The 16,866-nt window shown below is 46.4% G+C and overlaps 1 protein-coding gene across 1 annotated transcript in view; it reads left to right on the plus strand.

Annotated features, from left to right (window-relative positions):
• The window catches only part of SH2D4B (SH2 domain containing 4B), a 72,312-nt gene extending 57,727 nt beyond the window's left edge, over window positions 1–14,585 (plus strand). Inside the window, exon 7 of the mRNA XM_012663248.1 lies at window positions 14,497–14,585. Within this exon, the coding sequence (XP_012518702.1) occupies window positions 14,497–14,585 (89 nt within the window). The remainder of the gene's footprint in view (window positions 1–14,496) is intronic.
• The last annotated feature ends 2,281 nt before the right edge of the window (window positions 14,586–16,866 follow it).

The following is a 16,866-nucleotide window of genomic DNA, read 5'->3' on the forward strand; positions in this document are numbered from 1 at the left end:
TTCCCTTTTCTCAAACACATTTGGATGTGTGGTGGTGTAATTCAAAGAGCAATGTGGGCAAAGAGTCTGAAGATGTGGGGTCCAGTCCAGAACCCAGCAGTTCTGTGACCTTGGATGTGTCCTTTAAATTCCCCATCTCTGAAATTTGCATTATAACATCTACTTAATAGAATGCTTATGAAGATCAAGGCAGCAAGAGTACTTTGTCCATCATAAAAAGCTATGTCCACATGAGTGCTGATGTCTCCTAGAGTCTGGGGCCACCACCAGAGACCTTACTTCCTCTGGGAAACAGAGTTTGGGGAGATGGGCTCAGAGGGGAAGGGGATGGGAACTGGCTTTCTTTTGGGACCACAGCGTTCTAGATAAGGTCTCCTTTGTTAAAAAGAGCGATGGTAAAGTAATCCTTTGTTTCTCCTTTGTTCATTGTTCTATTCCAGGACTTAGAAGAGAGACTTCTCATTATATATATGAATAAAACTATTCCCGAAATAGTTTTATTTCAGGAATGTACTAGAGAAATGCTAATACACATAGGCTTGGCTTTGGGGGAAAAATCTCTTTTTGGACATGGATATGCATCTAAAATTGTTAAGAATATCCTCCATCTAGACATTGACTCAGTGAGAACCCATTTCTCTTCCCAAGCTTCACTTCTAAGGAATAGTCGAAATGTGGTCCAAGGTTTACTTTCTGGGCAACAACCCACTGGCTGTCTTGCTCTTTGCCCTTAGGGCTTGGCACAGAATGGGGCTACCTGGTGGGTGATGTAGTTGGCATTGGTAAATTATTTCCATGGGACTCTGCTCAGGCACTGGGATTGGATCTCAAATGTGGCCTCACCTGGGCTTAGGTGGGGTGTTACTGCCTCTTCTGACAAGCACAAAGAGGGCAGGAATGAGGCACTCCCCACCCCTATAGACAGTACGGTCTGCAGGGCGCCCAGCTCTCAGAGGTGGCTTTCTGGTGCAATGTGAGAGCTCCAAAGTGGAATGGGCACTGCTTCCTACCTGCCCATACTGTGATCTCAGAATGTATTTAGAGAAGAATGCTGAAGGTCACAGAGCAGCTAGGTTCTAGAACTCTAGAATGGGCCCCATATCTTCAGACTCCTTGTCCACACTGCTGCTTGGATTACACCACAGCACATCCAAATGTGTTTGAGCAAAGGGAGAGAAATAGAAGTCACAGAAGTCATTTTAATGATGACTTGGGGAATGTTTATCTTGGAAAGAAGAAGCTATGGGGTGGAATGGATGGAGAAACAGAGCCACCCCCTCAATCTCTGGAGCTCTTCTTGAGAAAGGGGGATTGTTAAAAGAGGACAGAACTGGGGTCCAGGGATGGGAGTCCTGAAGAGACACATTTCACTTCAACAGAAGAAAGAGCTTTTTGCTGGCTGCAGCTTGCTATTGGGCAGTCTGGATGGCTGGTGGACTCCCCACATGGGGGATGGAGGGCCTTTAAGCTCTCTGCCCTGGCCTCTGTGATGCAGTGTGCCTCCGAGAACAAGTGCTGCTGACACTGTTCCAGGACTGCGGGCCCCGCCCCTGCCAAGCTCCCAAAGTGTTCTTGGGTGGTCATGAGTATTGGACAAGGCACGGGGTTTCTGGCTCCTAGTTTTACCTACTCCATTCTGGTTGCCTCCTTGAATACACTGCCATCCAGGGATGGAAATTGGGATGGAAAAGGGTCCTCTCTGGATTTACAATGCCTTACTATATGTTCAGTGAACTTCTTTTAGGCTCAGCCTGAGTTCTTTATTTGGAATCGCACCCCTTCTCATTCCATGACCTTGCAAAGAGAACTGGCACTGGTCCCTGACCCAGGTGGAGGGAAAATCTGGGAATGTCTGTTTGGTTTTGGGGGTTACTCCCAGGAGCTAGAGTTTCTGGGGCCAAGATGGAGAGACTGAGCTAGCCTAGACCCCTGTTGTTGGCTTCCAGGATCAGTGAGAGGGTAAGAAACTGTGATGAGACTTCGGACTCTGTTGAGAGGTGGCAGCCAGAATGAGGTACTGGGGACCTCAGCAGTGTGGACCAGGCACTAAAATCTATGTTTAGTAAGGAATTGCTGAAGAAACCAGGGATGGAAAAAATAATAATACCTACTATACAGTGGTGGTGTGACGATTAAACATATTAATATTTTTAAAGTATTTAGAACATGCCTGGCATGCAATAAATGCTTCCATTTGTTATATGGAATCAACAAACATGGTGGCCTTTGGAGTTGCACATCAGGAACAGAAGCATGTGCAATGGTGGTTCACCCCCTTAAGGCATACTAAGCTGCATACGTCACTGCGATCTTTCAGAAGTAAAGAAAAAGATCTGTGCACAAAAGGAAGATGACACTGATTTAGCCTTCCAAAAAAAAAATACAAGTCCGAATTTTCTTTTATTATGAGTGTGATACTCATCTTGAAACATTTTTAAATAGTCATTAGGTGTAACACACAGGCCATTTGGAAGGTTGGTTAGCATGTCATGATCCATCATGTCAAGGGAGATTGCTAATTTTCCTCTCCTGGGCAGAATTTGGAATGGAAATTTTCACCAACTCTGATCCCAAATGCAGAACTTTCTGAAAGAGAAAAAAGTAGGTCAGTTGACCCAGTTTCCTCTTAAGTTCTTACTTAAGCTGTTCCAGCTAAGAAATAAAGGAATATTTTCCTTCTTCTTTTTTTTTTTTAAGTGTGCACTGGTTATATGTTCTCAAAAAGGGAGTACAAAGAAGAATGAAATTATTTTTGTGTTAGAAAAGCATAGATGGTAATGGTGTTCCCAAGATTGTAACTCCTTCTTTTCAGCTGTCTGTAGTTCTGGTGCCTGCTCTACTTCCAAGCCCTGTACTTTGTATGGGGCTGTGTCTGTCTGGAGGTGCACAAAGGTACCTCTTGGATCAGTAGCACCCTGGGGTAGAGGACACATGACCTTACACTGGTCCTCAGGCATGCTTTGGTCAGTATCTGTGGGGTGTGCTAGTTGGTCTCATCTGTGGGATCACACTGGCTTTTTATGTTTTAACTAATGATTTATTGAACATGTACTTTGTGCTGGCATTATGTTAAGTAAACATTGAACATCCAGTATTTTCTCTTCATAAAACTCTCTGGAATAGGTTATAATACTAGCAATTATGTACACAGTGTTTACAGTATGCTGGGTACCCTTCTAAATACTTCTTATATGTTAATTTATTTAATCCTTATAACATCACTATGCACTTGCTACTAGCTTTAGCCCCATTTCACAGGTGAGGAAGCTGAGGCACAGAGAAGTGAAGCCACTTGCCCATGGTTGCCCTGTTAGTAAGTGGGGGAGGTGGGACTCAAACCCGGGTGATCTGGCTTCAATCCATGCTCCTACCTGTGCAGTGCAGCCCTGTTGCCATCTCACAGGTGAGGGAATAGAGACCCCAGAGATTGAGTAGCTGCTCCAGGCACACAGTGCTCCAGAGGATCAGTTCCTTTCCAATCCAGGATGTCTCTGTGAGGATGGGGGGATGGCTGTTTCTTTAGGAGACATCCAGCCTTTCTGGGCTACGGGGCCAGCTGTTTTAGCTGCCATGCCTTATTCCTACCTGGGGCAAGTGTCTGTTCCTCCTGAGGCTTGTGTCACCCTCCCACTGAGTTCCTGAAGGATGCCTTCTGAGTCTCCATACAGCCTGGAAGGTCCTTACGCAATAAGTAGAGTAAAACAGGGAAGTGTCAGTGTTTGGGATTGTTGAGTTACCTAGACAGGGACATTAGGAGGCAGGCTCCCTGGGTAAAGGCATTTAAATAGTTCATTTGTTGATTATGAGTGTTAAGCTTCTGTTGTGTGCTATAAGTACAGGGCATAAGGTACTAAACAAAACCAATGACTTCTCTACCCTCATGGAACTTAACATTCACCTGTATGTAACAAAAAAATTCAAACTGATATAACCAAAAAGAGAATTTTTCAGCTTATAAGACTGAAAATACCACAGGTAGGTCCAGCTTCAGGCTTTTCTTGAACCAGGAAGCTTAAGCTTTTTAGCAACTGCCCTCTCTCCATCTTTCAGCTCTATTGGTTTCCGTGTTGTTTTCATTCTCAAGCAACGCATCAGCCTGAGGTTGCATGGCTGTGTTCTCCTAGGTTCAAATCCTAGAAGAGAGCTAATGCTTTTCTCTCAACAGCCTCAATAGTAGCCCAGTAGTCCGCCTTGTTGGACCTGGTTTGGTCACATGCCCACTCCTGAACCAATCGCTGTGGCCAGGGGGATGAACTGTCTGATTGGCTAGGCCTGGGTCAGGTGACCATGCGGAATGGGTGTGGCAGATTCCACCCTATTGGAACTGCGTAGACTGAGAGCAGGAAAGACCTCTGCCTGGAATCTGACCTTCCCAAAAGAAGGTCACTATTCCCTTGTCAGAAGACAGATGAATGATACTGGGCAGGCAAGACCAATCTATGTCCACCATACAGAGGAAAATAACCTGGCTTCTGCAAGACTGACGCTAAGCAGACAATCACACTATAAATTTATATATCCAGTTGAGGTAAGCGTTACGCAGGATCCTTGCACAGAAGTCATTTTGCTGGATGGTGCCGGCCTCTCTCATGAACAGCGGCATTCGTGATTGGAACCTTGGAGCAGACATTCGTGGGCATGGATGTTGCCTCTTGTGCATAAATATATCTGGAAGCAAGAAGCTCGTCCGGTGAAACCCTTGTCTCAGCAGTTAGCCATAGTTAAATTTCATTTGGAGTTATAAAAAATGAAGGCATTTGAGCTCATTCATCACCATCTCTGTGGCTTTAGGATGCTTTGAGAAACTGTTGAGAAGGAAGAGCTTAATAATTCCAGCCTCCTTAATGATATCGTCTGGAAAGAATGGCAATAAGAAGGGAAAGTCACAAAAATGAATGAGAAATAGCAGAGCGGTAATGGAGGAGTTGTCAGCCAGTGAGGCGTAGCTGCGGCGAAAGCGTTAAGAAATATGCACGTCAGATGAATTGAGACCCATAAAAAGCGAAACGTCGTGGCTGGCCTGCCTGCGTTTCTTTCTTTTCAGGGTGAAGCCCTAACAGAGAAACAAAAAGAGCTCTTTTGGTTACTCAGGTTCAATTCCAAGCTAATGATTTCCGGGAACCGAATGGAGGTGGAGGAGGGGCTGGGATAGAGTCACGGGTCTGCTTTGAGGATTTGCTAACGTGTAAATTTATGTGTCTGTTACAGCAGAGCGTCTTCTGAAAGTATAGTTCAAGTGCCTTTCCTTTCCTGGGGCTGCCGCTGATTAGCACTGATGGAGTAAATGTTTTGACAGTGGATGTGAAGTTGGTGGCGGTGTTTGAGAGCCGACGACTTGGAATGGAATCCAGGGAGAGGATTAGAGGAGGTGTCAGGGAGGACACGCCGGGATTTGGGCGCAGGGTGCAGTAACAGAGGAGTAGGGTGCTGCAGGCCCCACCTCGACGGGGCCAGAGAGGCTGCAAACGCCTGCCTGCAATAGTCACGTGCTGGCGTAGGGAGAGTGAAAGCGAACCTGGACTCGTTTCCTAGGCCAGCATTCATCGTTCCTTCTGCACTCTCTGCCTCTCACCTTTACTCGCTGCAGTATGGAACCAAGGGGAAGGGAGTGGCTGCCATGAAGGACCTCTGTCCCCTGATCACTGCCCTGTCCTGTTCTGCAGAGGCCCAACAGGGGGCGCTGTAGTTAGTTGGGTGGCCTTAGGTGCTCGGTCCCAGCTGAGGCAGGCTCAGGTGCATCCCTCCTTAGTCCCCATCGAGGGCCCCAGTCTGAATCCTGGGCTTCTGTCTCAGTTTCCGGGTTACAGCTCTGTTCACTTCTGCCACTGACCCTTGCACTGTGTGGCGCAGGCTAGGGCGCGGCTGGGGTTGTGCACTGCCAGGCTGCAGCGGCTGCTGTAGTCACAGCATGCGTCACTCCCCTGGCATTGTTTCACTTAACATGGCCAGTAACTTTGGGTGATACTAATGCAAGTCCACGTTACCACGGAAGAGATTTACTTGTTTAAGATCAGGCTGTAAGTGGCAGAGACAGGATTGGAAACTCAGATTCGTTCGGCTTTAGCACCGTCTTTCAATAGGATAGTATAGTTAATCTCCCAGTCCTCGGGGAGGGGTCTCTCCAAACTGGAAAGACCTCTGCCCTGGAGTCCGAGCACAATTTCTGTTTGCAGATGTTTGCAACTATTCCTCACTCTCCACATCAGGCTCCTTTGGGTACAGCCTCTGACAAAACCAGACCTCTGGGCATTGCTTCTTTTTTTTTTTTTGAGACAGAGTCTCACTCTGTTGCCCAGGCTAGAGTGCCGCGGCGTCAGCCTAGCTCACAGCAACCTCAAACTCCTGGGTTCAAGCGATCCTGCTGCCTCAGCCTCCCGGGTAGCTGGGACTACAGGCGTGCACCACCGTGCCCAGCTAATTTTTTCTAGTTTTAGTTGTTTGGCTAATTTCTTTCTATTTATAGTAGAGATGGGGGTCTCGCTCTTGCTCAGGCTGGTCTTGAACTCCTGAGCTCAAGTAATGCTCCCACCTTGGCCTCCCAGAGTGCTAGGATTACAGGCGTGAGCCACCGCGCCCAGCCTGGGCATTGCTTCTTGAATCGTGGTCAGCCTTAAAATCTGCAGCTCAGCAGAGAGGCTGCAGTAGGCTTCCTGGCTGAAGTCTCATGATTTGTGCTGCGAGCACAGCAGCCCTGGGGGCACAGCTGGTTACCTAATCCACCCTCGCCCACGCATTCCTCCAGGATGGGTATGGGTTGTATGTAGGCAAAACAGGCTGCTGGCAGTCTAACAGGAGTGCGAGCCTTGTGGGTGTGACTGACATTAAAAAGAATGCTGCCCTGTAATCCTAGCTCTCTGGGAGGCCGAGGCGGGCGGATTGTTTGAGCTCAAGAGTTCGAAACCAGCCTGAGCAAGAGCGAGACCCTGTCTCTACTAAAAATAGAAAGAAATTAATTGGACAACTAAAAATATATAGAGAAAAAATTAGCCGGGCATGGTGGCGCATGCCTGTAGTCCCAGCTACTCGGGAGGCTGAGGCAGGAGGATCGCTTGAGCCTGGGAGTCTGAGGTTGCTGTGAGCGAGGATGACGCCACAGCACTCTAGCCTGGGCAACATAGTGAGACTGTCTCAAAAAAAAAAAAAAAAAAAAAAAAAATGCTGCCCCCCTGTGCCGGCTCCGCCTCGTACTAGCTGTGAGACTTCGGCAAGTAACTCAATCTCTCTGAGCCTAATTTTCAACTCTACAAAATGCAGAGAATAAAAGTACCTACCTCAAAGGATTATTATGAGAACCGAATGATCTAGTGTTTATGAGTCTTAGCACAGCGGTTGGCATAATGCCAGCAGTCCATAAATGCTAGTTTTGGGATTATACTTTTAATTAATTAATGATTTATTCAGCACTATTTACTGAGGTCCTAACTTCTAGACACTGTTTTAGACATGAAGATGTAGTGGGGAGAGAAAGAACAGACAAAATTCTTGTGCTCATAGAGCTTATGTTTGTAAAATTTTGATAATTTTTATATAAACCATTGTGGAAGGCATGTTTCTTGCATAAATTATATCACACATTACGGTATTGTTGTTCTACTACTTTTTTTTCTAAAATACCAACACTTTTTAGAGAATTCTGGTCTGTGTCCGTGCCAATGGTTCTCAACAGGGTAATTGTGCTGCCAGGACATTTGACAATATCTGGAGACATTTTTGGTTGTCACAGCTGGGAAGTGCTTTTGGCCTCTGGGGGTAGAGGCCAGAGATGATGCTAAACATCTTGCAGTGCACAAGGCTACCCCCGCCCCCCACAGCAAGCAATAAGGGGCCCAAAATGTTGGCAGTGCCCAAGCTGAGAAACTCTGGTCTATGTTTATATTTGTACCTGTATCTTCTGCAGACTTTTTAATTGTTGCTACAAGGATGTGCAACGGATGAAACTTATTAACTCGTTTTTATAAGCGATCTCATCTTACTCTGGCCTCTATTTCCTGTTAATGACTAAAGGAAAAAAAAAACCCTTAAAATTTCTAATTAAAGATAATCCTGTGTTCTCTGGTTTAAAATTCTCTTTCAGTGTAACTACTAACCCATGTGGGATATTTAGTGTATCCAATGCAAATAGTTATATCACGTTAGATATTTATTAATATTACGTTCTTAGGCACTGTGCTAAGGAAATTCATGCATTAACTTAATTAATTCTCAAACAACTTTAAGATGTAGGAATTATTATCATATCCTTTAATAGATGAGGACACCAAACTAGGTTTCAGAGAAATTTAAGTAATCACCCAAGGCCACCTATGGAACAAGTCCCTAGGCTGTGATTTGAGTCCATGCTCTTGATGACTGCTCCAAACGTGAATCCCAGCATCCCAGGCACGGGGGATATAAAGATGGTAAGGAGTCATGTCAGTTCAGATCTTCCGGGAAGCAGAAGTGCAGAGATTGATTGGTGGAAGGGCCTGTGAAGGACAAAGGGAGGAGGCTGCAGGGGAAGGCGGGCAGGCAGGGTCTTCAGAACGCGGTGCAGGTCTGGCACCTCTGGAGGGGGCAGAAGGACGATTGCATAATCTGAGCCTGTCCTGGAGTGCAGCTCAGAGAAAATCTTGGTCAGGCTGATGGGGAGGCCCAGAGCAAAGATCGCTGGCTAGAGGAGACTCACCTTGGGCAGGAGTGGCAGCTCTGGTACCCCCTGGGGGGAGCAGCCTGGGGAGAGTGTGCCTCTGCCCTGGATGCTGAAGGACACGATGCTGCTCCCGGCGACAGGTCTCTCTGGAAGGGAGGCCTGGGTAGCATCTCCCATGGCTGCCACAGCTCCAGGCCTTGAGCAGTTCACAGCCTGTTTAACTCATCTGTGGTAGCGTTTGGGTAGGATGTTGTGAAAACCTGAAGGTGGGATATCCAATGCAGCCTCCTGGGATAGAAATGATTCCCGATCGGTTGGGCAGGTTGTATGTGGAATAAAGGGACCCTGCCAAGGGGGCTTGTTGGGGAGAGCAGGGATTGATGTGCGGCCCCCCCAGCCCCCGCCAATCAAGCTGTGGGCTTTGCAGTTGGGGCCCAGAGAGGCATCTTTTTCTAATTCCACCACTCAGAGGGTCATCTTTTTCAGACTTGCACAGAGATAGAGTGTAGGCTACCGGCAGCATGTGATTCCTGGGAGAGAGGAAGAGTCAGTCTTCAAAGGGGAGTCGGGTCCAGCTGGGACAAAGGGTGCTGGGAGTGAGGATGAGGCTTCACCCAAGGAAGGCTCATGGGGAGCAGCCGGAACGGTGCATGGGGTGGTGGGTAACCCTGGAGAGACAGGTGTGGGTGGGGCAGGGAGCCGGTGTCCACCGTGCCTGAGGCTGGGCTCTGCTGGTCGCCAGTGGGAAGCTGCTCGAGGGTTTTAGGTAGGGGAGATACAGGACATGGCCGTTTTGGGGTTACTGGTCATTTTTAGATATTATAAAGTCGAGTTCTCTTCACATTTGACCGTTAGTCTCCCACCCCCTGTAACAGTCTCATCTCCTGTCCCCAACCCTGCTGCGCTTCAGTTTGAGGTGCCTGGACTGGGGATGGAGGTGACTTCTTCCGGTCCTCCTTCTTCCCAGCCCCCAGCCCTGCCTTGTCCCCTTACCTCCCTAGTGTTCTACTTATACAGCTTGACTGGGGAGGGCGTAGCTGGCTTGATTGCTCCTTGGTATGTCCTGGGCAAGGAGGAAATGGGTGGTCCCCGATTGTGCTGACTGTCTTTAAAAGGTGGAGCCTTTGACGGCGTGGTTGCCTCTGTGTCTTCTGCTTTGGGCACAAGGAAAGTCCCTTGTGATTTGGGTAGGAGAGTAATGGGAGGGGAGTCTGACTGGAGGTTCACTTGGGAGTGGCATCGGGGATTCAGGTGGGGAGAAGTCACAGGTGTGCAGTGCCTCTAAGGGTCACGGCGATGAGCAGGCAGCACTTCCATCTGCCTGCTCGCCACTGATGGTGAATGTGTGTAAAGGGCATACAAGCGGGTGTGCAAAGGGACAGTGCATTGCAATTCACCAAAATAACCGATAACAGGATCCAACATTTCCACAGCTGTTCCCAGTGTATAAAAAGATTTCGAATTCTTTTTCTGACTTGAAAGTCATAATATACCTTTGAAGTAGATGGGTTATGACCATCGGAATGTCAAAGGCCATTGGAGAAGTCGAGGGCTTGGCTGGGGATCCCATAGCCAGGTAAGGGCAGAGTTGGGGAATTAGACCGGGAGGTCTGACTTCCCCTTCTCTTCCCATCTCCTGACTCCAGAGTCTGATCTACCAAACACGTCGCCTCTCCCGCATCACCCAGATGACAGCAGCTCCCTAAAAGCATTTCAGGGCGTTGTCACTGGCATATCAACATCTCCAAGGCCAGACCTGACTTCCATATTATGATGTAACCACATCGCGTAGGACTGCAAAACCTTAGAAAGTTTTGTTCTTTGAGCTGAAGTAAAGCTTAATTCTGTGCCCCTATTAAGAAATATTTTGCCTGGTGTCCACGGGTATTTGGAGGGAGTCCTTTTACTCTTTAAGGGAAATCCTGTCTTCAGGTGCTCCTTTGTGGTTCCAGGGAGCTAAGTGAGGCAGCGTCAGCAGTCATTCTGGTCATTGCAGCAGGACTCTCAGGGCTTCCCACAGGGCAGTACCTGGTGACTTGTATTTGTAATCACTCTATACTATATTCCAGCTCATTGCTAATTCCTTGCTTATCCAATTAATTCAAATCAGGATGGCTTTATTTGGAGAGGAAAGTGTGCTCAGTTCAGGTCCTAGTGGAAACTCTGCCCCCAGGTTCGCAGCTGGTTGCGCCGGGCCAAGTTGCTCCTGCTGTGGAAGTAGCGTGTGCTGGCCACGCTGAGGCCCTTCCCTTCCTGACACCCTGTACCCATGGACAGGACGGCACGTGGACTGAGCCACAGGGCGAGGGCTAGGGAGGGGTCAGGGAGGGTGCTGGGGGAGGCTGCAGAACCTGCTGACTTTTTTCTTTTTCCTTTTTTAAACCAGGGATTATTAGCCGAGAAAATGCAGAAGATCTCCTGGAGAACATGACCGAGGGAGCATTTCTGGTCCGGGTCAGTGAGAAAATCTGGGGTTACACCCTCTCCTACCGCCTGCAGAAGGGGTTCAAGCACTTTCTTGTGGATGCCTCTGGGGATTTTTACAGCTTCCTGGGAGTGGACCCCAATCGCCATGCAACGCTCACAGATCTCGTTGATTTCCATAAGGTATCCCTCTTTGGGGTGCTCGCTGGGGGATGAAACTGGTAGACACTTGAGCTGAAGAGAGAGCCGAGGCAGGCACAGCAAGGCTGCGGGCTCTGAGCCGTGGGGCTGGAGGGGCACAGAGATAAAGAGAATCAGGGCCAGGGTAGACGAGGCCAGAGGTTGTCTAGACCAGGCCCTGGAGCCCACGTTCTTCTCTCTGGCTCATCCTCTGGGGCAGGTGTGCACACCTAAGCCTGGCCCCCAGGCCTCTTCTCACCTTGCGTGCCTGAGCGCTCCCTACTTTCAGCACAAGGGTTTGGCTGATCAGCCTCTCTCCATGCCCAGATGTCACACCTCAGCTCATTCCCAAAAATGTCCCTCTCGTGAACTTCAAGCCAGGCTTCTGAGAGTTCGCTGAACCAAAGGATTTTGGGAGGCAGAGTGGTGGCAGCTCAGGGTCCAACATCTGCCTGCGCTTTGCAGGTGTAAGAAGGTTCACAGAAGGATTTGACTATTTCACTGGGCTTTTACTCCAAGAGGGACTCTTGGATTTGTATCGCTTTCTCTTCCTCTCTTGCTGGATGTTTCCAGGGCTCCAGGGACAGCTCTTGACTTGACCTTGTGAGTAAAGCACGTAGAAAATCACCCATTCACAAATACCTGCACACTGAGTACTGCCCAGAAAATTGTACCAATCAGGATCAAGGTAGATTTCCACTTGTGTAGCCTTCTAACAACCAGAGGAAAGAGAAAGAGAGGGCATGTGGGGGTATTGGCACTTTGTCTCTGTCAAGCACTGAGCCTCGTGCTCTACGTTCATGCTCTTATTTAATCTTCCCAGTAGCTCTGTGAGGGAGGCATCTTAGCCCCATTGCACAGATCCGGGAACCAAGGCCAAGTTTCCATGGCTGATACCACGAGGACCAGGAGTTAAGTTTCATGCTGTCTGCCTCTGAAGTGTGCGCTTTCCCACCAAACCACATTGTTTTGCTCTCCCTGTAGCATACAAGCTGCATGAGCAGTGATAAGCTCCGTGTTCCTGGACGTGTTTCGAGCAAAGGGTAAACGTCCACCTCTCAGGACAGGTTCCTATACGGAAAGGCCAGACCAAATGTTTTTTGAAGGTCTTTATTCTCTTCCGAATCTAAACTTTAGAGACTGAAAGTTTCATTCCTAACACATTTCTTTAGAGATATAGCATCTGTGCCCATCTGGGGATCTGGTGGTCAGCTTTTATAAATTAAAATTTTAATTACGCAATTAATTCCTGATTATATTTTAAGAAAAATCAAATACGATACAAAGTGAGAGGCTCATTCATTCCAAATCCCCATTTCCATCGTTCACCTGGAAGTATTAATCTGCCATGTGTCTGTCTAAGTATTTCCTGGGCAGTAACACAGAAACTTATGTACATAGTTTTGTTATTTTTCACGTAGGTTGCATAATTCTTTACATATAGCTGGACAACTTGATTTTTTACATGCTAAATAAATCATTGAATATAGTTTTAAAAAGCATGATCCCTAGGATCAGGCTGCTGAATTTTAAATCCCAACTTCATTACTGTGTGTGACTTTGGGAAACTACTCAGAATTTTGGGCCTCAGTTTCCTCCTCAGTAAGATGGGTTTAATAACAGCACTCACTTCTTCAGGTACCTGTAAGGTTTCAATGAGATATCACTGTTTAAAGTGATGAAAAAATAGACTTGACACTTGTAAATTATCAGGACATGCTGGCTATTATTAAAGCATGTCTATGAGATCTTTCCATGTCAATACATGTATCAATCCTTATAAATGCCCCATCTTATTCCATGGATGTATATTACGGTTTAATTACCCATTCTCCTCTTGATAGCCACTTATCTGGCTTCCGGTTTTTCGTGATCACAAACAGTGGTGCAGAGACTTTCCTATGTATGTCACTGTGGATGCATGTGCAATATTTCTCTAGGATGAGTCCCTCAGACTGGAACTGCTAGAGAGAAGCGTGTGCACATTTTAATTAGAAAAGATCTGCCAGATTGCCCTTCAAAATTGTGGTGCCAATTCAGGCCCCTGCCAACTCTATATGAGGCTGTTTCCCCAGACTGCTGCCAACACGGTGGCCTATCGGTCATTTAATTTTTTTCATCAGACAGGCAGACGCTGAATCTCACTGTGGTTTAGCTTGCATTTCTCTGCTGACCACTGATGCTGAGGATCTCTTCATATGTTTAATGGCCACTTGGATTTCTTCTTCTGTGAATCATCCATTCATATCCTTTGTCCATTTTTCTATTAAGATGTCTCTTTCTCACTGATGTGACATTTCTTTGAGCAACTAAATTGCTCTTTAGTTATGTCCATGCTGTTACTCAGGCCTTATACTGAAATTTTTCTTTTTAATTTAAATGGTCATGCTTTTCATATCTGGGTTCTTTAATTGGTTCTTTTTTTTTTCTAACAAAGGGCCCATTCTTGTTTCATGGATGACTTTTCTTCTTCTTTTTTTTTTTTTTTTTTGAGAGAGACGGACTGACTCATTGACTTATTGACTAACTGACTTTCTCTGCAGCTAATCTTATTCTACGGAGGGGATTAATGCACATCTCTTAAAGGCTCCTTCTCTTTGTTTTAAATTTATAGACTTGACATTTCCTTGGGAATCATTTCTGTTGTTGAGTTTGGCATCTTTCTTTTATGGTAATGATTTTTCTTAAATGTTTATGGGTTTTGGGCTATGTGGTGATCTTCCATTGCTAAATTTCCTGTTTGTCCATGAGTGGCTAGAGTTTCTGTTTCCCAAATCCAGTCTCTTAATGCTGTGGGGGTTGGAGTTGACAGTGAGTGGTTCACATTTTAGGCTTGGGAGTGTTTGAACTTTTTGGATCTCTTTGGCCACCCGGGAAACTGTGTGCATCTCCTCCTTTCCTGAGCTGCCTGAGGGAAACACCTCTGAGGCAAACACCTGCCTAGAGTTCCCCAACCTGTCCCCAGCTCGCACTAGCCCCTGCCCCCCACTGATTCCTCTGACAATCCCATCCTGCACGACTTTTGTTTTTTAAGGATTCTTTAACCTTTTTCACTTTGTTGATGGCATTTCTTCTTATTTTCCAGTAATTTTTTGGATTTATTTCTTTTTAAAGGCAGATTTTGTCCTGTCATTTCTAGAAATTTGAGTGAAGCAGAGGTAGATGCATGCTCTTTGTCTTTCTGTCTTAAACCAGTCTCTGTCTGGTAGACGTTTATTTCTCTTTCTTGATTATAAGTGAATTTTCCTTTTTTTCCCTTTTAGGAGGAAATTATCACTGTTTCAGGGGGAGAGTTGCTGCAGGAACCCTGTGGACAGAGGGACAGCCCGCCAGATTACCACCTGTTGTTTGAATGATTTCTTTTTCTCCTGATCAATTGGATTCCTTTGGGAACTCTCTTTTTGAACTCAGCTTAAGAACTTCCCAGCTCAAATCCTGTGGACTTCTGGAAGATCCATCACCGCTCAAACAAGTAGACTAGTATATCTCAACTGATATGAAGTATTTGGCACATGTGCTGCTGGTCTCATCCCAGTGCTCAGTACAGAAATTGCTGATAGCTGATGCAACTCTTTCGTGAAGAGTTTAGCTATGATCTCGGAAGATAAAGACCACTTGCCATGGGTACCCTAAACTGAGCTCCTAGAGTGCGTGGATCATGTTTTAATAATCCAAAATAATTCTAGTGCCGAACCCTGAATTTACCATGGTTAAACATTGGTAGACATTCAATAAATGTTTGTTGAATGAATGTACTTCTTCTAAAAGTTTTCCAACACCAAATCAGTTTCTAGTAAGGTATTTCCTACTCGTCACCCTTTATAAAATCATAGAAATAATAGAAGTGAGATTGTAAAGGATTTCTATGGTGGACATAGATGCTGCATCTTTCATAATATTCATTATTGCCCTCATAGATATTATCATTGGACTTACCTAAGGTTCCTGAGCCCCAGCTTCCAGAAAAGGTGATTGATACTGTCCTGCCTACTGTATTTAACCTCTTCTTCTGCCACCCTCCACTGTCTTTGAATCATAATTTGGACATGGTTTTGCAATATTGAAGCAGTGGTTCCATGTATTCCTACAGATATACCTGGGGTGAATTATAAATCCAAGAATGGTTTTCAGACATGAGGGCTCTGCTCTCTAGGGTGGTCCCTCTGTATGCAGGTTACTCAAATGATTAACTCTGTTCTCATTTTCCTTTTGGTTTTGATTCTACTGTCCACTTAATCTGAGCATGTTCCTCATATTAACAGAAAGACTCTCCCAGTAACTCCTCAGTAACTCTTCGGGATGGCATCTATTTGTGCATACTCGTGGTCTACATTCATGGTCATATAAATGGGGGCAGCATGTTATGATGGGAAGATTATAGTGTCTACGGTCAAGAAGAGTGGGGTTCAAATCCCCACCCTGGAACTTACTAGCATTCTAATGCTTGCAGCATTATGTTTGGTGAGAGGAAAAGGATGAACGGGCTCTGCGGATGTCAGGGAACTGGTTTGCTTTACTTGGTAGGTGTATCAAACATCTCCTATGCTCTGCTTGTTCCTTGCATTCTTGGCTGTGTGTTTCCCACCAGCCACCACCACTGTCACTCATCGTGCAGGGGCTCTGCTCTGCTCACTGTGTCGATCAGCCTCATGTGAGCATAAGCCAATGCTACCTTGCCACATGCCTCATTTCCTGTTGCTACAGAGGCATGAGACAAAGGGCTGGGAAGTTAATGCCCCATGCAGTAATAAACCTCAGATCAATGGGAGTGAGAGGCTGGTAGATGAATTCCTCTCCCTTCTTCCTCCTGGGGAACTGTTCTGTGAGGCATTTCTTCACATGGTCTCTTAGGAGACAGTCCTGCAAGATCCAGCGATGACGAGTCATGATGAAACCAAGCAGTGACCTGGTCAGTGTGACCCTTATTTGTTCTTCCTACTTCTCTGCCTCACCCCCTGTCTCTCCTGCTCCTCTGGGATTGGACTCCTAGGTGAAATAGCAGCACATAAGCTTCTGCTGCAGGGGAGCCCAAGGTAAGGACTCATCATACAAACATGTTCAGTAGTAACAGTTTTGCAACCCAGCTCCGTCGCCTGCCTCCTGTCTGCCTGTCTCACTGAATGCATAAAATGAAGTGATAGAGGGGACCTACTTTTTGAACTCTAAAGTGCCTTAAAACTGTAACCGATTATTATTAAAATTACCTTATTTCTATTAGGACTCAGAGGAACCAAGTTTTGGTTTTGATTCTGCTACGTACCAATTACATGACTTTTTTTTTTTTTTTTTTGAGACAGAGTCTCACTGTCTTGCCTGGGCTAGAGTGCCGTGGCCTCAACCTAGCTCACGGCAACCTCAAACTCCTGGGCTCAAGTGATCCTCCTGCCTCAGCCACCCGAGTAGCTGGGACTACAGGCACGCACCATCATGCCTGGCTAATTTTTTCTATTTTTAGTTGTTTGGCTAATTTCTTTCTATTTTTAGTAGAGATGGGGTCTTGAACTCCTGAGCTCAAGCAATCCTCCCGCCTTGGCCTCTCAGAGTGTTAGGATTACAGGCGCGAGACACCGTGCCCGGCCCCATGTATATGACTTTGTTCAAGTCATTTAACTCCAGCAAACCTCCACATAACT

The sequence above is a fragment of the Propithecus coquereli genome, unplaced genomic scaffold, assembly GCF_000956105.1.
Source record: "Propithecus coquereli isolate 6110/MARCELLA unplaced genomic scaffold, Pcoq_1.0 Scaffold80, whole genome shotgun sequence".
Classification (NCBI taxonomy): Eukaryota; Metazoa; Chordata; class Mammalia; order Primates; family Indriidae; genus Propithecus; species Propithecus coquereli.